Source organism: Monodelphis domestica, chromosome 8 (assembly GCF_027887165.1).
Source record: "Monodelphis domestica isolate mMonDom1 chromosome 8, mMonDom1.pri, whole genome shotgun sequence".
Taxonomy (NCBI): domain Eukaryota; kingdom Metazoa; phylum Chordata; class Mammalia; order Didelphimorphia; family Didelphidae; genus Monodelphis; species Monodelphis domestica.
The window spans coordinates 164,203,877-164,227,119 of record NC_077234.1 but is presented as its reverse complement, the minus strand read 5'-3'; the positions used below and the strand labels follow the sequence as shown (position 1 = coordinate 164,227,119).

The 23,243-nt window shown below is 37.2% G+C and overlaps 1 protein-coding gene across 2 annotated transcripts in view; it reads left to right on the top strand.

The window, feature by feature from the left end:
- The window catches only part of LOC130455777 (dedicator of cytokinesis protein 9-like), a 167,140-nt gene extending 159,906 nt beyond the window's left edge, over positions 1-7,234 (top strand). Inside the window, exon 2 of one of the 2 annotated variants that reach the window (XR_008913876.1) lies at positions 6,428-6,554. Coding sequence is in view for 1 of the 2 variants with exons in the window: in XM_056806986.1 (XP_056662964.1) it covers positions 6,428-6,574 (147 nt within the window). In the remaining variant the exon portion in view is untranslated. Of the gene's footprint in view, positions 1-6,427 lie in introns of both variants that reach the window. The other variant, XM_056806986.1, reaches the window with a different exon arrangement.
- Positions 7,235-23,243: the final 16,009 nt, after the last annotated feature.

Below are 23,243 nucleotides of genomic sequence, written 5' to 3'. Positions count from 1 at the left end.
AGTCAGCCTTTCTCTCTCACCCAAGTGGTAGTCCTAATAGAAGCAGTCCTCAGCCAGAGCTCCTCCAAGGTCAAGTTGAAGGTGAAAGATCTCTCACAGGAAGTTCTTAGCATTTTTAAAGACCCTTCCTTTTCGTCACTTCCTGTGCCTTCCTTCCATTTCATGTGCATCAATTACATACAGCTAAAGCTCTGCTTAGGGCTGCCCAGGGGGCAGTCAGTGGTCCTGATTTGTCACCCACTTTAACACACAGACCTCCCCCACTTAAGGATAAGTGGGATGTATACGCTTCTGGTGATTAAATTTTAAAAATGGGCAGGGGAAAGTTAATTCCATCTTCACACTACAGTCTGCAGTCTACCTACTATGTCACCTAGCTGAGTATTCTTAATATAGAAAGTAGTTTAAGTTGAAATTTTATTCATTTATGTTTTAAACCCCATACTTTCCATCTTAGAATCAATACAAAGGCAGAAGAGTGGTAAGGGCTAAGCATTAGGAGTTAAGTCACTTGCCCAGGGTCACACAGCTGGGAAGTGTCTGAGGTCAGATTTGAACCTAGGACCTCCCCTCTCTAGGCCTGGCTGTTCATCAGCTGCCTCTGATGATTTTTTTTTTTAGAGAGATATTATTATATTATTAAGTTGATTTTTTAAATATGGCTTTTGTTTGGCAACCCACATTAGAAAAAATGGTCCCCATTCCTATTTAAGCCACTTTCAGTTGTTTCGTAAACTCAAATTGAAAAGGGATCACTAACCCATACATGCATCAGTGTTCCTACTTATGGCATATTGACTTAATTTAAAATTGGAATATTATCTGTTTTATTGTATTTTGATTTATTTTGTTAAATATTTCCCAATTACATAAAAAAAAAAACCCAAACCTTACCTTCCATATTAGAATTAATACTGTGTTTTGGTTCCATGATAGAAGGTGGTAAAGGCTAAGCAGTGGGGATTAAGTGACTTGGCCAGGGCCACACAGTTAGGAAATGTTTGAGGCTAGATTTGAACCCCCTATCTACAGTCCTGGCTCTCTACCCATTGAGCTTCCCCTTTCCCAATTACTTTTTAAAATAATTTGGGTCACACTTGAGAAATATATAGAGTTGGCTATGTTTGACACCTCAGTCTTAGCAATTGGACCAGAATTATCAGGCAGTCCTTGTGATGGTCCCTTCTGGTTGAAAAATTCATTTATACTATAATTTAATGTCTTTATTTGTTGAGATGAGACCTAGAGTTTTTAATTTCAATAGTTCCTGCTGCTACTGCTGAGATAATGTCTATTTTAAAATCCTTACCTTCTGTCTTAGAACCAATAAAGAGCAGTAAGGGCAAGGTAATTGGGGTTAAATGACTTGGCCAGATTGGAACCCAGAATCTTCCATCTCTAGGCCTTGCCCCCTATCCACTGTGCTACCCAGCCTCACCCTGAAATAATATTTGTAAAGATTTTGCAGACTCTCTATTATTTCTATTATTATTGGAATGGCTAGGTGACACAGAGGAACAAGAACTTAGGAAAACTCATCTTGCTAAATTCTAATCTGATCTTCCTAGCTGTGTGACCCTGGCCAAGTCACTTTACCCTATTTGCCTCAGTTTCCTCATCTGTAAAAGGATCTGGAGTGGGAAATGGCAAACCACTCCAGTGTCTTTGCCAAGAAAACCCCAGATGATGTCACAAAGAGTCAGACATGACTGAAACCACTGAACACTACAACATTTATTACTATCTGATGCTTAACTACTGGGCTGCTTTAGGTAAAGCACTCTCTCTGGGCTGCTCTATCTTGTTCTCTGAAAGGATGGAGTTAGTCTCTATAGCCCTCTGGGGGCCTTTCAGGCTCCATATCTATGATCCCACAATCGTTATCTTATTTAATATTTTTATTTCATCATCTTACCTGAGAGATATTACTCCTCAACTATATTTTACTGTTTTTTTAAAAAATTTCCCTTTATATTCTCCCCCATCTCAATATAGTTCAATTGTATAACTCCATAAAGAAATATTCTTTATTAAGATTTTGGGAATCTTTCCAAAATGGCGCATCCATTTTTAATGATGAAAACAGTTTTGATTTTCCACACTAACAGAAATTCAATGAGGAGTGTCTCCAGTTGAAAGAGTTATGTGACAGGTTACCTTTATAAAATAGCAAACCTTGTACTGAATGGGATGTGAGCAATAGTTTCTTACCCAGTATTTGGCACCTGCCACCAGTAGGTCCAGTTGGCACCCCCTTTCCTCTCTATGTGCTCTTGCTCAATTCCAACAACTGGCTGTTGTCAACAATGGATACATTCCTGGACTCAAAAAATAGTTTTCTCCTGTTGCAAATTCCTAATAAAGAAGTCATGGGAGGCAGCTTAGTGACTCATTGGATTGAGAGCCATGTTTTGGGTTCAAAACTAGCCTCAGACACTTTCTAGCTGTTTGTCATTGGGCAAGGCAGTTAACCCCAATTGTCTGGCCCTTATCACTCTTCCATCTTAGAAGGAATACACAGTATTGAGTCTAAGATGGAAAATAAGTGTTGTTTTTTTTTTTAAACAAAAAAACCTAATGGTTCAGTCATTAAATGAATGGTTTAAAAACCTTTGTACCAAGAGCACATTTTTTGACGTACATACAGTCTAGTCGTTTTTACTTTTTGCCCATTTTGAGATGGGAATTGGTTGCCAGGCAGCTATGTATTCAAGTAGAGGAGAAGCAACTTCCCTGTTGCTACATAAGGGCTGGACTTTTTGTTCTGTAGCTTTGTGTGCTGGATCTCTCTGACCAGATTATGATAGCAAATTGTACAGACTTGATGAGTGAAATTTTCTTGAAAAACATTCAGCGGAAAGAACAAATTAAAAAAAAAAGATTTTGAAGCCAGAAGGGTTACTTTTTCAATTCATAGTTGGCAAAAAACTGAAACCAAAACAACCAAATTGTCAGAACTTTAGCAATTGTCCATTGCAGAAGTGACAACAATACTTGAGGCTGAGGGGAAGAGATGACAATAGTTTCAGCATTTCTGGCATAAGCTTTTTATCTTCTCATTGAGTTTGTGGCCATTTGATCAGACGAATGTGTTAATATTTTTGTTGTAACCATGCTATTTTCCATTAATATTTTCATAGTGATTTCATTATTTTCTAGAACCAAATGTTTTTTTCCCTATTGAAGTACATAGTTCTGATTTTTTAATGTGAACGAATGTAGGAAGGGAATATGGGAGATATGCAACATGGGGTACAGTTGGCTAAACCTCTTACATCTGTAGTATTAAATGAAGACTCCATTTCTTCAAAAGTACTTTTATTTAGAATTTTAGTTAGTCATGAAACACTGAGGCACAATGCTAAGTACTCTGAGAGCCACTAAAGATGTAGAGGATGTTGTCCCTGCCCTCTGGGAGTTTATAAGTAGGAGAGAAGGCAGTTAGCTAGAGTTTCTTTAAAGACAGTGTTGCATAGTAGATAGTGAGTCAACCTCAGTCAGGAAGACCTAGGTTTCAGTCTAATCTCTCTCTCTCTGTCTTCTTTTTGTAATTTTATTTTAAAAAATGTTATCTTCATTTTATTCCAGTAACAAATTCCCACAGAAGTTTTCCATGGTTACATAATTCATGTTCTCTCCCTCCCCTCTTCCCTCCCCACTCCTGGAGCCGACAAGCAATTCCACTAGGTTATACATGTATTATTACTCATTTTTGCAAAAGTATAATCTTATAAAACCCAAATCCTATATGCAAATAAAATGGGATAAATCACATGTTTTTCTTCTGCTTTTCTACTCCCACAGTTCTTTCTCTGGAGGTGGATAGCATTCTTTTCCCAAGTCCCTCAGAATTGTCCTGGATCTTTGCATTGCTGTTGTAGCAAAGTCTTATCATGTTTGATCGTTCCACACTATTTCAATTACTGTGTATAGAGTTCTCTGCATTCCCATTTAAGTCCAATCTTTGCCTATACTGGCTCTGTGACTCTGGACTAGTGACAGCCTCTCAGTTCTTAGGCAATTCCCTACAACTATGAATCAAGAGAGAGAAGACACTGACCTGCTTTGGCAGAGGAAGCCCTAAACCTAAGAAATCTCAAGTCCCTAGAGTGTCCCCCATGCCTGGAAGGCTTTCCTCCTCATCTCTGCCTCTCGACTCCCTTAGGGTCCCAGCTAAAAGCTCACTTTCTAATAGGAAGCCCTTCCTGATCCTCCCTAATTCTAGTAATTCTGGTGCCTTCTCTTTGTTCATTATTTCTAATATATCCTGTTTATAACTTGTCTGTACGTAATTGTTTGAAGACTGTCTCCCCATTAAACTGTGAGCTCCTTGAGAACACAGACTGCCTTTTGCCTTTCTTCATGTCTGCACAGGGACTGGCCCAGCGCAGATATTTAATAAATGTTTATTGACTGACTATGTCTATCTTTAAAGTTTACAAGGACATTTCCTCCCAACAACTATGTAAGGTAGATATTCCGAATCTATTTTTCAAAATAACTTCATAATAACTATCAACAAATCAAAGGAAATGAGGAATAAAATCAAATATAAAACCATTGGCACCCAAATGATCTAAAGCTTACTCATATCATATCATATAATATCATAATGTTGTATTATTGATTATATATTTATAATTATATATCATATATTGATATGTATATAGCCTATATATCTACATAAGTAGACTTACGATCATAATTCTAATTTCTCATGTGCTTCTATTTTCTCTTCTAATCTTTTTTTCCTCTGCATCTTTTTTAGGTTAGTCATAGTCCAGGTCTTTGCCCTTTAGTATAGTCATTTCCCAGTTTTTTCCTATTCTTTATGGTGTCATTTTAATAGTGTAGTGTAATAATATTGTGTAGTAATAAAGTATCACAGCATAACCTAATCTATTCTTCTTTTTTTTTTTGGTATTACAAATAAGGCCAGTATAAATATTTGTGTCCAGCTTGATCTCTTCCTACCTTTTACTCACATTCTCAGGGTGTTATCCTATCAGGAGGATCACTGAATGGAAAGGCATGACCCATTTCACAACACATATCATGTATTGACAAGCTATTTTCCAAAAAGATCATGCCAATTCGTAGCTGCACTAATAGTATCATAGGGTTCTGTTTTCTTATAACTCCTTCACTGTCATTTTTTTTAAGACGTGGTTAAACTAAAATTTTTTGGGGGTTCTTTTTTGATTATTAGAAACTTTGAAAGTTTTTTCAGCTGTGGTACTAACAATTTGTTTTTTTGAGAACTTTGTGACTTCTGGCCATTTATCTGTTGGGAATGTATTAAGCCATTTACAGTTCAGAAAACTGGGACTTAGAGAATGTAAGTGACTTGTAGAGCAAAGATTTTAATCTACGTTTCTTGATTTCCAGTTAATTACACCATATTGGGATTATATTTTGAGCCAGGCCTTGAAAGATGGGAGAGAAAACTAAAAATGGTGGTGGGGGGAAGCGCATGAGTTGAGGCACAAAAGTGGAGAAGTACTCCAAAGTTCCTTTCCCTGGATCTGTGATTTTATTGATGTCATTTCTCCTTTTACTGATGAAGATCATGGTCTGTCTGCTAACCCTGTTCAACTCTTGCCCATGGCTATCTGCAAATCTGCTTCAGAGAGGAAGTCTTTCTTTCCTTCTTCTGACATCACCTCAGAACCACTGGAGCACATCAATGGTGCATACACTCTCCCGAATTCTTGTAACACAACTGGCCCATCTCCTTTTCCTGCCATGCATTTCCCTGATGACATCTGTTATACTGCTTCTCCTTTACAAATAGAGTAAGAGATAGAGCTGTAAAGGTAAATGGGAGTAAGGTTGTGGAGGTCTTTGAATGCCTTTATAACCTGGCTTCTTCCTACCTTTCCAGTCTTCTTATACCTTATTTTCTCTCCACCACATATTTTACAATCCAGAAAAAGATTATTTTGTTGAATATCCAGGGGAACGGTTTGGAGGGAACCTAGTAAGATTGGGAGAACCAGTTGAGTGGGCTCTTTAGCAGCCCAAGAGCATAGTCTTGAGAGCCGAGAGTAGGTAGCAGCAATGGAAATAGACGGACACGAGAATTGATTCAGGAATTTGAATCAATAGGACATATTTATGCTTGTGCCTCTGCTCTTCTTTTTTTTTTTAAGTTTATGTGGTATTTTAAAAAAATGAATGAAATTCCTCAAGATTCAAGTTCTCTTTCAATTATATATTTTTCCCTTTAAAAATAAGAATTTCTACTACCCATCCCACTCAATTATTTTATGGATTGTGCATGTAAACAGAGAATTATGGTTTTTTTTTTTGAGGATTTGTTTTTCTCTCGAAAGAAAATTGTGCAGAGATTGCATATTATGTGCCTTAATGAATGGTTCTTACTCAAGACACACCAAGTGCTTAAGGAAGCTTTTTTATTTTCTAGGCAAAACCAAAGTTAATTGAGCCACTTGACTATGAGAATGTTATTGTCCAGAAGAAGACACAAATCTTGAATGATGGTTTACGTGAGATGCTGCTTTTTCCTTATGATGACTTTCAGGTAATGGGTTTTATTTTTTCTATCCTTTAAACAATGTGGTTGGGCTTTCAGGGCAATTGGTCAGGAGAAAAGGGCATTTGTTGCCTTTTAATTCAGAGACTTGATGTGACCTCTTTCTACCAGGTGAATGTTTGGTTTGGGATTTTTTCCTTTACTTTTTAAGTTTCTTAGAAAAAATAAAATGCCAGATATGTTTGTAAGATCCAGATAGTGATACATTTCCAACCAGCCTATGGAGATTGATTTTGCTAATAATATCAATATGACAGAAAGAAATATACCTGTCCATGGGATTATGAGCAAATTAAAGGGTAAAGAAACAGAGTGGAAAGAGTCCTGACTGAAGCAAGAGGACCTGGGTGTAAATCTGTCCTTTAGTGTCATTTACCTACCTGTGTCACTAAGGCACAGTATTCTCATCTGAAAAACGAAGTGGAAGGGGATGGATTAAGTGGTTTGTAAGATCCCACCCCTCTCTAACTTTATGATAGAAAGAAACATTTTATTAAGATATAATGCCTATAAATTAAGCCCTTAAAAATGGTTTGTAGATTGATTAATCAAACGTTTCTTACCAAAAAACAGCCTGGAAAAAAACCACTTTCACGTTCCTATGTGTTAAGCAGAATCACTAACGGTTCTTAAGCAATTTTAGAAGCATTTGTTTTGTAGTCTAAGAGTTAGGGCATTTAACAAAGAAAGAGCATGTTCTTATTTTGCCTCTATAGAATTCAAGTATGTAGGGTAAATAAATTTATCTCTTTATGGATCGGGGAAAAAAATCTTTTGAAACATGATTCACCATTAATGGGAAAGTTCTCCCACAGAACTCTTTCCAGCAGTACAATTTTTGAATTTATTATGACCTGGGATGTTTTGAAAACTACCGCACACAAATAATATCACATGGTAAAAAGAAAACAAGTGGAAAGCACAAAAATGACTTTTTTTTTTTGCCAGTAAATTTGGCAAGGTTTGTGTTCCATTTCTACAGTAAAAACAGACTACTACAAATTATACTAAATGTTGACATATTTTTCCTGTAGGGACCTTTGTGGAAGCTAAAGGTTATCTTGAAGTTCACAGAACATGACTGGCCTTAGAGTATGTGTGTGCTTTTATACTGATTAAAACAGCAAAGTGGATTCTCTAGAAACCATTTTCCTTTTGCAAATCCAGGGCACCATGTTCTTTTGGTGATGAGGCTATGCTACAAACGTCTAAGAAGCAAGAAGAATAAAAGACTTTCGTTATCATCTTTAACCCCAAACATAGGAATGACTCCACTAGGAGGTGGAAATTACCTGAAAAACACCTATTTGCATTTTACATGTTAACAATAACCGACTTTTTCTTACTAGAAATGGGTGGATCCACAAGTGTTATTTTTCTCATTTTCCTGGTTTTCTCAAAATGAGAAAGCATATATTTCAACCTATATTTTCAATCAGAATATAGAGAATAAAGTCTGGTCCCAGGATTTCACTAATGTAGGGAACTCCTAGTAAGGAAACACTCTATTAATGTAGTTTTATACCATCTATGTAATTTATCGGGTAGGTAGGTGGTGCAGTCGGCAGAGTAGTAGGCTTGGAATCAGGAAGACTCATCTTCACGAGTTTAAATCTTAGACAAATCACTTCTCCCTGCTTGCCTCAGTTTCCTCATCTGTAAAATGAGATGGAGAAGATGCTTTCTTTGCCAAGAAAGTCCCCAAATATGGTCATGTAGAGTTGGATATCACTGAAATGATTGAACAATAGCAATGGAAATGGAAAAATAACAATAAGAAATGTATAGGAATAACAATAAGAAATGTGTAAGAAACTATGAACAGGGATAACTCATGATGAAGAGGTGTGGAGAGATGGTGCATCTTTTAAAGCAACCCTCGAGCTCCTTCATTGTTAACTAAATTGTCATAGAAATTAAAGCAACTGAAAAGATAGAATATTTAAAGCATCGTAGGATCAGCAACCTTTACTTGAAGTGATTTTTAAAAAAATTTTAACCTTAGTGGCTGGTCAAAGAACGCAATTCACTTAAAATAGAAAAGGAAATACACTGAGCAGTGACTATCAAGGGGTCAGGAGGCTTTTGTGTCTACTATGGCCTCAAACTTCTTGCTATTGTATGACTGATTGGGGTGAAATCAACTGGACTGAATTAGTTTTTCACTAATTAAGCAGATGCTAGATGTTGTAAAGAATATAGGTTGTCTATGCCAAATATGCTTAATTATTAAATTAAGATGTAAATCTGGGAGAGAAGGAAATATAGTTCAGAGAAAGAATGACATTTTTAATGCAAGATTTATAGGACTTGAGTTAGCTTTCATTACTGTAGACTCTAAATTGATCTAGTTGGACACTGTTTATTTATTTATTTCACCTTCTGCCTTGGAATCAGTCCTGTGTCTTCTTACCAAGGCAGAAGAATGGTAAGGGCTAGGCAAGGAAGGTTAAGTGATTTGTCCAGGGTCACACAGCTAGGAAGTATCTGAGGCTAACTTTGAACCCAGAATTTCCTGCCTATCAATCCACTGAGCCACCTAGCTGCCCCAATTGGAATTGAACTAGAAGACAACTTAGCTTGTTTGTAAGGTACGCACTGAGATATCAATCTAATTATATGGGAATTTGGGAAAAGATGAATGGAAAAATGCTTCACAACTTTAAAAATTTATAGATAAGTAAATGTACACCAAAATAGAAGGGGGAGGTTTTTCATGTTTTCCAAGATACAAGTTAATTCCCTTTGTAGTACAGTCAAGGGATAGGATACTAAGATCAGTGAAGTATTCATTATTGATTGAAATCATTATATTGATGATGAAATATGTGGACTGATTTCAGAAGAATTCATTTAAAAAATTGCTAAGTGTTTGTTATGTGCCAGGCTTTGTATTGAACTCTACAGATGCAGAGAAAGGCAAAAGCAATCCTGGTCCAGAAAGAGATCACATTCTACTAGGGAGGACAGTATACAAATGTCTCTGCCCACACGTGATGTATACAGATTAATCAGAGGTAATCTCAGGCACCAGCAGTTAAGGGGACCAGGAAAGGTGTCTTGTAAAAGGTAGATTTAAGGAGGAAAGCAGAGGGACCTCTCATTGAATAGTTGTAATTAAAAAAAAATTAAATATGTGGTGAGGTCAAGGCTCTTAGGTAGATGGAGTGCTGGGACTGGACTCTTCTTCAGTTCAAATCTGGCCTCTGACTTTGTGACCCTGAGCAAGTCTTAACCTTGTTTGCCTCAGTTTCCTCATCTGTATAATGAGCTGGAGAAGGAAATGGCAAACCTCTCCAATATCTTTGCCAAGAAAACCCCAAATGAGGATATGAAGAGTCAGACACCACTGAAACAACTAAACAGTGATAGTAAAGTATGAGGCAGCAGCAAGGGCTGAAGATGAGAGGTCCTCAGTTCAAATCTGGCCTCAGACACTTCCTAGCTGTCATCTTGGGCAAGTCACTTAACCCAAATTACCTAGTCCCTACTGCCTTGGAACTATCCTTAGAATTCATTCTAAGACAGAAGGTAAGAGTTTTTTGTTTGTTTGTTTTTGTTTTTAAATGGCAAGGGGGGATCCTCAACAAATATGGTGGGCAGTGCAAAGAGATATTTCAGGAGAGATGAGAAGGTTTGGAATGGCCACTATGGGTGATGGAATAGAAAATTCTTTAGGAAAGAATAATTGGCATGCTACAGTGACAGCCCAGGTGAGATAAGATAATATAGGTATGCAATGGTTTCTGATTTTCTCTAGTTCATGTTCTCCAATGCAACAGCACTTGAATTGGAACAGAGAAGCAAATAGTTGGAGGAATCCATGGTTGGGGTTTGGCAAGGCACATTGAGTGATAGGACAAGAAGGTAATACATCCAAAGGTAGAGAAGAATATGAAGTTTGATGGATTCACTAAGGGATAGGGAAGAATGTAGCCAGCCAATCCAGGGATAATGACCTGAGAAAGAACTGGAGATGGAGAGAGTGGAGGTCCCAGAGAAGACAAAAGACAGAGTTAACATTTGTAAAACAGAAAGGTGGAATGATAAGGGATCATGATCTGATAAAAGAAATTTCAGAGTGAGTGAATATGGAAGTGACATACTGGATGCCAAGAGTTAGTTGTGTGAATTGAGTCTTGGAGACCTAGAAAGTTGGTATATTGGAAGAAGCATTAAGGTTGAAGTCAAGGGTTGATGTGGAGAGGGGTTCCTGATTGATAGAGAGGAAGGAACGTCAGGAAGCAGAGTATTCAGGTCATCCAAGGTGGTAAATAAGTTGTTTTTAGTTTTTTGGGGTAGGGTAAGGGATATTATGATTGAAAGTGAAAGTAATACGGAGGAAGAGAGGTGTAGAAAGTGATGTTATCAGGAAGAAGACTAGCTTCAGTGTATGCCAGAAGATGGAGTGAAAAACAAAGAATTTTAATAAGAAAGGAAGTTTGTTAATTATTGAACAGGAGTTTCAGAGAGCACAGTGGAAGGAGGAAGAAAAGACTTCAGGTGGATAAAATTAAGGAATGGTCCATTGGGGATGAGCAGTGGTGGTTTCCGTATTTTTAGCCAAAGCTTAAGAATTATTGGCATAGAGAGAATATAGTGGAGGGGTTGGGGTGAGTATGCTAACCATTGAGCAATAAGTCAGGCAAAGTATTGTGAGTTTTAAAACATTGCGTGGGGAACTGCATCCCCCAGCATGCCTCAGGGGTCTCCCCTACTTCCTGGCATGGATTGCTCTTGAGTTGGACCAATCCTATGCTGGAAGAGGACCACCCTTTTCCAGGCACAGGATTGGTCTATATAAGGAGCAATCCCACGCCAAGGAGAGACCTTTGAATCTGACAAGATTGGGGTTTAGCAGGGGCAGTTAATTTCAGCCTAAGGGAACTTCAGTGCTTTTTCTTTTAAATAAAGATTTTGAAAGATCAAAGGCAGATAGTTTTCTTTCAGCTCTTCATTATTATGATTAGATAGTGAAGAAGCCACTTGTTTTTACAGTTCAAGGTACTTTCTTAAGGTGATTCTATATTTAATGGGATGTAATGTACATAAAGATCTGCCTTGACAGCAAACAGGTGCCAGGTCAGTAAGAGGAAGGTAGAGGGACCTTTGAGCTGGCCATTGCCCTGGAACCTAAAGAAAGGGGGAGGTAGATGTGGTCCTGCCTAGATGGAGAAAGCCCTGGGGAAGGAAGCTGGTGGCCAAATCTTGCTATCTTGTCTGAGTCAGGTCTCCAGAACCCTAGCTTGGAGAACATCTGATGCCCGCGCCTTTAAACTCCCTCCTTTATTCTCTATTCATTGTCACTCATAGGCTGTCTCATTATAGGTCCCTAAGCCTAGACCCTGGATCTCCCTCCCATTCCGTGTATCCAGATGCTACTGGTACCCTTTCCCCACCTCTCCTTATGAACCTTCCCATGATAACACCAGCTCCCATTAATTTTATCTCCTCAGACCGAAGCCACTTATCATCTGTCACTAAATTCATCAGTTATTTATGTTCATTTTTTTCATATCATTTAATTTTTTCATGTGTTTCAGTTTTGTACTCCAACCACAAAAGGACAAATTAATGTTTTTTGCTTGTCTTGTTGACACATAGCCAAGTAGTAGGTTCCTTATAACATTGTGTTGATTGATATCAAATGTGTGTTAAGCAGTTTGCCTTCTTATTTGATTCAGAAGGATTCAGAAAGGCCACCACCATGCCTTTGTTCCAGTGTTAATGGGCATTTACCTTTAGAGAACATTTGATAAGTGTTTTATTGTGCAGTAGAGATCCCTGGGGATTAGATACTTTCAGAAGTAAAAGAGATTATACTAAGATAGATGGCACTGCTTTTTTTTTTTTTTAAAGTAACTGTATGTGCAAAGTTGTAATCAGAAGATCTGGATTTGAATGTCTGGTCTGTTACTCACTGGTATGACCTTAGGTAAAATTTTCTGTGCCTCATTTTATTCCATGACACTTAGGTTTGGAAACATGTTTTATTTTTAAATTTAATTTAAAAATATTTTCCATGTTGTTCACTTTTGTAAGAGAATAATCATATAAAACCAAAGCCCAAATAAACAAGTAAAAAATCACATGTTTGCATCTGTGCTCCTACTCCAGTGATTCATTCTCTGAGGTGGGGAGCATTCTTTGCCCAAGTCCCTGAGAATTGTCCTGGATCATTGTATCGCTGAGAGTAGCTAAGTCTATGTCAGTTGATGTTCTCCTGGGCTGAAGCAGCACGTTGTAAACAATTGTGTGTTCTCATATGTAGCAGTTCTTACCCAAGAACTTTTATTTCAGAAACATTCTTTGAGCCCCGTGGCAGAGGTACTCCTTTGTCCTGATTGACTGAACAGAACAAATTTGAGAAGTTGACTAGTCGGGTGACTTGAGGAATCTTGATCAGGCTGACTGTAGCAGCCAGAATTTTTATCTTTTAGGGAACAGAATATTTCACTGTCTATGGAAGGGCCTGTTACCAAATGATACATTTTCCTTGCATTGCAGCAAATTGGAGAGGCTGCTGGTCATGATTTTTAACCTCTGTCATCATTCGGATGCCATCCCAAATGTTGTTTGGTAATGGCTACACATGCAAAGTTGATAAGCTCAGAGGCTGTAAAAAGATTGGTTTAGATTTGAACCACTTTAGAATGCCACTTATGAATTTAAAATCAGACTGTAATATCCTCGATAAACGAAGAGGGAAGAGAATATCACATATTTTGTCCTGAGGGTAATTTTGAGATTTTAATAAAAAGGAGAATGCTACTCTGAGGTTTCTATGTTACCTGCTCACATTATGTGGCACGTACATGTCTAAATTCAGTTGTTGATGAATATGTCACCCCTATGTCCTATTGCTTATGATGCCTCTATCAGCATTGTAAGTATTGGCTAAAGAACTCAATGGAGAGGATGCATCAACCAAACATCATTGGAGTCTTGTGGAATATTCTCATTTGGCAACATTTAAATATAGATGGATCTTCGTATTCTCTCAGCATTGTATAGAAAAATGTGGCTAACCCATTTCCCTTTAAATAACATCCTGATTTATATTTTTCCTCTACTTCTTTTCCTTTTCTACCTACATGAGGTCGATAATGATCTAAAAACTACTGACCCCAAAAGGAAGCCAGGCCCTGCTACTTACAAAGGGCCTGGAAGTTCCCAATCACAGTTCCCATCTGTCCCTTTGAAAAGAAAATTAGCAATGGTGCTATTGTATGTGAATATTATGATGCAGTTTTCAGAAAAATTTCCTTGCTTGCTTTTAACTGTTTTATTGAAAAGTATGTGTTTTTTTTTGTTGTTGTTCCTAGAAGTTTCTTGGAATTCAGTAGTCTACAATATAACTTTCTTTTCTTTTTAAACCTTTACTTTTTGTTCCAGTAAAAACTCTAGAACAGATAACCATTTTGGTTTCTGGGTTATTAGTCCTTTTTTTAAGATCAGACATGACCCAAAATTCAAGGAAAACATTTCTAAGTTAAAATTTGCCACAAATCATTTTAGGAATTACAAACTGGAAGGGGCTTTAGAAATTATTTAGTTTAACCCCTAGATTTTGAGATTCAGAGAAAAAATTAGATGGCTTCTTCTCAAAGTCATATAGAAATAGTCATGTAGAAAGTTGCAGAATTTAAATTTCAACTCATGACTAGGAAGTGTGTTCTTCTGTTCACTATTGTTTTTCTGAAGAGATTGTTGATATAACTTTGTTTTAGAAGATTAAATTTTTCTAGAAAATGGTATTCTGATCTGGAAACAAAACAGTAAAGAAGGAACCACTTTTAAAAATAACTCATTGATGAGATGAAATAAAAAATACGTATAAAGCAACTACATAATTGAGAAAAATTTCCCAGCTACACCAGACTTCTCCTAAGTCACTTATACTCCCTAATGAAGATCAACAGATTTTTATATTCAGTAGAAATAGAAGAAGCATGAGGCTAAGCTTGGATTCCACAGAACTTCAAATCCTTATTCTATCTTTTACTAATATGAGTGACATTGGACAACTTCCTTAACTTATGTGAACTTCTTCCTTTGCTGTAATATGAGAGTGTTTGATTTTGTGACATCAAGGGGTGATTTTAGCTCTAGATATAGTTTGAAAAGCATTCTTCTTTTGATGACAAGTTACTTCTTATGTTGAGTAAGTAGATGAATGATTATTTTTCTTTTTAAAGGTAATTTTTATTACTGTCTTTTGTTTTTATAAATGCTGATACTTCTCAATGAATCCTTCAGAAAATAATCCCTTATAATGAAGTTAAAAGGAGGAAGAATAAACTATTAAGCAAAGTTAATTAACATAGCAAAAAAGTCTGACAATATAAGTAGTGTTCAGCACCCTTCCTTCTCCCTCCCAATGTCTGAATGAGTTGTGAATGACTACTTCTGGGGCAGCTAGTGGATGAAATGGATAGAAAGGATAGAGTGCAGGGCTTGGAATCAGAAAAACTTGCCATGATTTCTTTCAGATCTGGCCTTTGACACTATCTGCGTGACTCAGGGCAGTCACTTAACCCTATTTGCCTTGGTTTCTTCATCTGTAAAATGAGCTGGGGAAGGAAATGACAAGCTTTTCTAGTTTCTTTCCCAAGAAAATCTCAAATGGGGTCAACTGAAACTTCTTTTAACCTTTATCTTCTTATTATTTATCAGTTCTAAGACAGAAGAGGGTCACAGAGATAGAGTATCTGAGGCCAGATTTGAACCTAGCACCTTCCATCTCTAGGCTCTCAATCCACTGAGCCACTTAGCTGCCCTAAACAGGCATCTCTTGATGAACACTCTCATTTGTATTTTTGACCATTTCCCATATGAATGTCACAGAGATCATAAATTTAAAGCAGGAATTCTTAAATTTTTTTTTTTTGTATAGTGAGTTCTTCTGATAGTCCTGCAAAGTAGCCTGATTTTCATTATTCCTGTGTATACAATTCTCTTTTTTTTAATTAAAAAAATTCAATTTTTTCCCATTGTTACATGATTCATGTTATCTTCCTCCCCCCCCCCCCTTCTACTGCTGATAAACAATTCCACTGGGTTACACATATATTATCACTCAAAGCCCATCTCCATATTATTCATTTTAGTAGTAATCTTTTAAAACCAAAACCCCAAATCACACATACTCATATAAAGAATGATAAATCACATGTTTTCTTCTGCATTTCTGCTCCCACAGTTCTTTCTCTGGATGTGGATAGTGTTCTTTCTCACAAGACCCGCAGAATTGTCCTGGATCACTGCATTGCTATTAGTAGCAAAGTCTGTTACATTGATTGTCCCACAATGTTTTAGTTACTGTGTATGATGTTTTCCTGGTTCTGCTCATTTCACTCTGCATCAGTTCATGCAGGTCTTTCTAGTTCTTATAGAAATCAAGCAGTTCATCATTCCTTACAGCACAATAGTGTTCCATCACCATCATATACCACAAATTGTTCAGCCATTCCCCAATCGAGGGACACCCCTTCATTTTCCAATTTTTGCCTACCACAAAAAGCACAGCCATCTATACAAATAGGTCTATCCCCTTTCTTTTAATCTCTTTTGGGGTACAAAGTTAGTAGTGCCCCCAATACTCTTAAAAATTAATGCTAATGGGGGCAGCTGGGTAGCTCAGTGGATTGAGAGCCAGGCCTAGAGATGGGAGGTCCTGGGTTCAAATCTGGCCTCAGACACTTCCTAGCTGTGTGACCCTGGGCAAGTCACTTGGCCCCCATTGCCTAGCCCTTACCACTCTTCTGCCTTGGAGCCAATACACAGTATTGACTCCAAGACAGAAGGTAAGGGTTTAAAAAAAAAATTTAATGCTAATCTGGTCAGAAAATTAACAACTCTTGTTCCATTATTATGATAGTTCCCTGATTAAACCTGGCACTGATGGGTCATCTGGTCTTGTCTGAGTAATATTGCTGTATATATATGAATCTTTGAAGAGACAACTCGGAAGTTGTGGTCCTTGAGCTTCACAAGGAAATGAGTGAGAAGGAGCTATGCATCTGTGTTCCATTTGATACATTGAAGATAAGAGAAGATGACATCCATAATGTTTCAAAGCAGCCTTGAACAGCCTAAGCTGGTGCAGAGAGACAAAGAGAAAGGTTAGGAAGAATTCTCAATATCGAATATTTGAGGAAGTGTATCTTCCTTAGGTGGAATGTGCAGAGAAATTCACTGATGCATTAAAATGTTGATCTAAGCTGCACACCAGTGATGTCAGATTCAAATGGAATGAGATCCCTGAAGACCACTTGTTGACTTAGAAACCACATATTAATATTATTTATGTTTTATTCTGTTTTTATTTGTTTCTTAATTACATTGAAAAACCTTTCCCTTTTGTTTTAGAATCAATACTATTTTTCCAAGGCAGAAGAGTGATAATGGCTAGGCAATTGGGGTTAAGTGACTTGCCCAAAGTCACACAACTAGGAATTGTTTGAGACCAGATTTGAACCTAGGACCTCCTAACTCCAGGCTTAGTCCTCAATTCATTGAGCCCCCTAGCTACCCCATTAATTACATTTTAATCTGTTTGGAGCCATGCATAGGAGTTTTGTCCCTGCTGACCACTAGTTTGGTATCTCTGTTGTAGACTGTTACTGATTCTTGGTGCTCCCATAGATCCAACTGTCTTGGAGTCCTTTCAGTAATGATTACTTTCTGTGATTTCTGTGGCTCACATTTTCCCTTTCTTCTGGTATCTCTAAGGGCATATTAAAAACTGGGTTTCGTTTTTAGCTCTTTCCTAGGGTACTCTTTTTCTTTTGTGCAAGAAAATGAGACTGCTATGGCTTTGGATTTAAATCAATTTTATTTTAAGCCATAACAAAGAACAAATAAGGAGACTAACTTGGGTCTCCTTAGCAAGAAAACAGCTAATTAATCCCCATTTCCTGGTGAGTATTATTTCTTGCTCTTAAATCTCTAGAACTATTTAGTTTTGAACTCCTGAAAAAGACTAATATCATCATAAAGAAAAGTCCTAGTAGTTAAAGGGCTCTGCTTTGGGCACTCTGGGACCAGTACAGTAGTAGTATCTTTCCCCCCAAACCCTTGTGCCCAACATTCCCTCTGTTGTAGCATCTGCTGCCAACGTATCCTGGCTCTTAGCCATTCTACCTATTTCCCATTGCAACCATGTTTTCTAGAAATTTCTTGTAGTTCTTGGCTTGCCTCAGGCTCTCCTAGCATGTATCATGGCAGCTGTTGCCTCAACCCACTTCCTACAGTTGGTCTTCCTCATTGCCATCATTTTTGGGAAGTTTTTTGAACCCCTTATATGTCTTTTCAGAAGAAATCCGTATGTTCTCTCCATGTGCCCTAGACTCAGGGTTATGGGCAGTTGAGTTTTTTGCTGATCATTCTCATACCCTTTCTTATTAGGGGGGATGGAGGGAAGAGGAGAAGGAATAAATGGAGGAATGGCCATCTGTCCCTTATGTGAAAATAATGGTGCTGATTAGATTTTATTTATTGTTATATGACTTAAAAATTCATGCCTAGTCCACAATTATTTATTAAGCATCTATCATCTACTTAGTACTAGGAAATCAAAGGAAGACAAAAACAATTCCTGCCCTCACAGAGCTCCTAATCTAATGGGGGAGACAACCTCCTAAGAGCTTGAATACAAATAAGATTTATATAATGTAAGGAAGAAATCAGTGAATAGCATTATAGGAATAGGAATAGGTTTCTTGTAGAAGGCAGGATTTTGGGGAGAAAGTCAGAGAAGCCAGGAGGTAGAGATGAAGGAGGAAAGGATTCCAGGTTGTGGAGGATAGCTAGAAAAAATGCTCAGCATTGGGAGAGGGGTGTCCAGTGTGAGGAACAGCAAGGAGGCCAGTGTTAGTTGGTACAAAGACTCCATGGAAGTGAATGGAAGGGAAGGACAGGTCAGCTTAGGAGCTTTTATCTAGAAGCCAGAGACTTTTTAACTTGGTCTTGGAGGTAAAGAGAGTCTTTATAGTTTGTTGAATGGGAGAACCATTTGACAGAAGCAATAACTGTGATGGAAGAAAGACTGTTCTGGAAGTTAGAAGAATTAAGTATTAGCCCTACCACTGACTACCATCGTTGCATTCTTCTTGTTGTGCAGTTGTGTCCAACTCTTCATCACCCCATTTGGGTTTTTTTTTAACAAAGGTCTATAGTGGTTTGCCATTTCCATCTCTAACTCATTTTTTACAGATGAGGAAACTGAGGCAAACAGGGGTAAGTGATTTACTCAAGACTAGGGAGCAAGGAAGTATCTGAGGCCAGATTTGAACTCAAGTGTTTATAACTCAAAAGACCAGTGCTCTGAGCCACCTAGATGCCCTTTGGACTCTTCATGATCTCATTTGGGATTTTCTTAGCAAAGGTACTGGAATGAATTGCCATTTCCTTCTCCATTTTCTTCTCTGACTCATTTGGCAGATGAGGAAACTGAGGCAAACAGTTAAATGGCTTGCCTATGGTTATATAGCTAGGAAGTTTCTGAGGTCAGATTTGAACTCAGGGAGATGAGTTCTTCCTGTCTTCAGACTTGATTACTTTCTATCCAATGTGCCAGTTGGCCACTAACTAGCATTGCTGCTATTTATTAGCATTGTAACCTTGAGCATGGTACTAAACTCTGAAACCAAGCTTCTTTAAGTGTCGAAGAGACTTCCTTTTGGGTTGTTTGGAGGGTCCAGTCAGGCAATAATACCTATAAAAGTGCTTTGTACATTTTCTAAGTCTTTATACGTAAAATGGTGCTTTGCATCCCATGCTCACACGGAGCATATGAAAATGACAATTTTAAAGAGACAAAACTACCATGTGTAGACAAGCAGAGATGAAAGAATGAATGAAAAAAGCATCCGTTAGATATTTACTAGATACCAAGGAATGGGTGTACAAATAGAAAAACAGCCCTTGTTCTCAAGGAACTTACATTTGAACAAGGGGAAACAACATACAAAGCGGGGAGTGTTAGTCAAAGGGGAGCTCTTTGTTCCAAAAAATTACTGGAATTTTTACTTTATGGGAATGGATGGACACTTTCTGTCCTGGAATATTAATAATAATTGTTACCCTTACATAATATTTTAATTGATATGAATTAACAAAATATAATAATAACACCTTAAGGTTTGCAAAACATTTTTTGATTACTGGTTTGTATTTTTTTCTAATAACATTGATTTTTTAAAATTTCTTTTCCCTTGGGGGCAACAGTATTGACTCCAAGACGGAAGGTAAGGGCTTTTAAAATAAATAAATAAATATTTTTTTTCCCTTTTCCCTCAATTACATGAAAATATTAACCTTTTTTTAAAGTTTATGAGTCAAATTCTTCCCCTTCTTCCTCCTTCCCCACCCAAGAGAGCAAGCAGGCTGATACAGATTTATAAGTGCAATAATGCAAAATATTTTCCCACATTAGTCATTTTTTAGGAGAGAACTAAGGTTTGCAAAATATTTTGCAAATATTGCATTTTTTCCCTACAACAACCCTCAGAAGTAGGTGCTATTATTATCCCCTTTTTACAGATGAGGAAACTGAAAGATTCAAAAGTTAAGTGATTTGCCCAGGGTCACATAGCTGGTAAGTGTCTGAGGTTACCTTTGAACTGGGATCTTTCTGACTCCATGTTAGAAGGGGAGGGGGAAAAAAGAGGTGAAAGATATGTCCTTAATCTCCTCCTCATTTCATGGCAGCAGGTGGAAAGGAGGCATAGTAATTCTCTTTTTTGCTTATGTAACTTTGTGGTTGAAAAGTATAAAATGTTTTGGTTGACCCCAGAGGGCAGGACTAGAAGCAATGTGGGTGTGTCGAAGTGAAAGCCAAGGTCCCTTCTAGAGCTAACTAGGATTCTGAGTCAGAGACAACTTTGAGTTTTTAGGGGAAAAACTTCCTAATAAGCGATTCTGTCCAGAAACAGAATGGGATGGAAGGAGCTCCCCATCTCCATCATTTACTCACATAGTTTTTGTGATGGTCAAAAGAGATCATTCCTGTGAAGCACTTTTCAGACAGAAGGCACTCTACAAATATTCGTTGCTATGATCACAATTATCTCTAGAAAATTTCAAATGGAAATTGAATAATCTCTTATCAGGCGTCTGAATGGCCACTTGTTTGGAATATTGTACCAGATATTCTAGGAGATATCTTGAAGGCATCAAGTGCCTTCCATCTTGGTTATTTTGTAAATCAGTCATCTTTATGACATATCCTTAGATTATCAAGGTAATAAAAATGGTATTCTTTGTCCTATCAATTGCTGTGAAAGATTAGGGAGAAAATGGATTCAGTAGTTAGGAGATAATAATGATAAAGATCAGGGATACTAATTTTCCTCTTGGAACCTAAGAATATGCTACAAGCAGAAGAAAAGGACTAATTTCTCTATTTCATTCCCTACTTCTGTCTGTAATATATGCATCTAGGTTCAACATGTCATGGCACATGAGAAAGTTCTGACTCTAGGTAGTCAGAGGACCTAGGTTCAAATCCTGTCTCTGATGTTAACTCCCTGGGCCTGAATTTCTTCATCTGTAAAAATAAATGAGTTAGATAGCCTCTGAGGTCCCATCCATCTCTAGATTGATAATCCTATGAACTGAACAATATGAATTTTTCTCTCTGAATCAATATATCTCTAATGATTTTGTTAGTCCTTTGAGAAAAATTTTAATCCATTTCTTTAGAAACAAAAATAAGATTCTTTCCTTGTATCACACTCTTTCTTAGTTCTTTAATTATTGCTTGGTTCATTTTTTAAAACAACCAAATTAACTTTCTCCTAAATGTTCAGGAAACTGCTTCCCTTTAAAAAAAATGGAATTCTCTGCAATTGTTAGACCAGTCTAGATTGAGCCTGCCAAAATATCAGTTTTACTTAGAGATGTGGGGAACGCCCTTTGTGAATGTTTGTTTCTAGTCTGGCTAGGGTCTGATCATTTCACAAGCAAACCATATATTATGAAACAAATGAGCCCGCCAGATTCCTGGGTTGGTTCCATCACTACTCTGTTCAGTACGGTAGGATAAAGTTCCCAGGAGTTATCCAATAATAGTATTTAATATTGCACACATCACAAGACATTAAAGGTACAGACAGATTTGTTTTTCCCAAGAAGATGGCTGTATAGACACTTGAGACATTTAGGACTGTGTGACTTGGCACAGGATGAGTCCAGAGAGTGAAGCACTATTGATATCTATTTGTCCAAAAGAAGGGTATAAAAGTGGAATTAATTTTAGGAATGAAAAACTTTATCCATTGGGTATTACTGAACACTGATAGAAATTTCTCCTGTTGGTTTTGTGAATGGAGATCACCTGGAAAGGAAGGGTCTCTGAGTTTCCTCTGGCTATCTCCTCTGTATTTCCACTCACTGCCCATTCTCACACTGGGATCTCGAGCTGGTCTGGTCTTATGGTGCCGCTACCCCATCTGGCCACTAGAAACTTTCTGCTTTCCCAGTCTATCATGGTTAAGCATGGAGATATACATTTTTTCTGTGGACAGACCAATAGGTGACTAGATGGTTACATAGATTATTTTGCTAAGAAACCAAGGAAAACACAATCAAGAAACAAAAAGAAGGGGATCAGCATTTATGTGGCATCTACTATGTGCTGAATTCTTTCTACAAATTCTATTGCATTTGATCCTCACAAATAACCTTCTGAGATAGTTGCCATCATTATCCCTATTTAACTGTTGAGGAAATTGAGACAGAGGTGATTGCCTAGGGCCACATAGGTAATAAGTGTCTGAGGCTAGATTTAAACTCAGGAAGAAGAGTCTTTCCAACTCCAGGCATGTCTCTATCTACTATCCAGCCACCTAAATGCCCAATAAATAATGTACAATCCACAAAAATGGATCCATACTTTGGCCAGATCTAAGGATGCTTATCTCATTCTATATCTCTGATATAAAATTACTCATTTGCCAACCACAGAAAGACTAATATGAACTAATGCAAAGTTGATTATGATTGAAATGTCAAATTTTAAAAGAAAATTAAAAAAAAATCCCACTCTAAGGAGAATTAAAACCATGGTGCCTATAATATTTCAGATGAATCTAAAAAGAACACAGGATTTGGAGGTGGGAGAAAACTAGGTTTTGATACTAGTTGAATGGGCACAGACAAGGCTTTTGATTTGTCCAAGTTATTTGTAGTTTCACATAGTTTAGTTATATCTACTTATACATCTGTCTGATAGGTGAAGAAAAAATTGTTATCTTGAAAACACTATATATATATATATATATATATATATATATATATATATATATATATATGAGTTTTTATTGCTAATTTCTGTTGCCATCTTTAAAGGGCTAGGAAGTCTTTGAGTGTAGAAATGCTGTATGTAGATGTATCTCCTTTATAGACAAATATAGAACTTTTTTTCTTGCACATTTTTTTGGGGATAGTTTTTATGGTCTACAGATATTTTGGATTTATTGGATGGTACTTCTGACAGAATTTCTAGCTCTGAAATGTATTTGTTGCTTAAATGATTTTAAAAAAATCTAGTATTCTGGAGTAAACTGTAGCTCAGTGATTCTTTCTTTCTTTCTTTCTTTCTTTCTTTCTTTCTTTCTTTCTTTCTTTCTTTCTTTCTTTCTTTCTTTCTTTCTTTCTTTCTTTCTTTCTTTCTTTCTTTCTT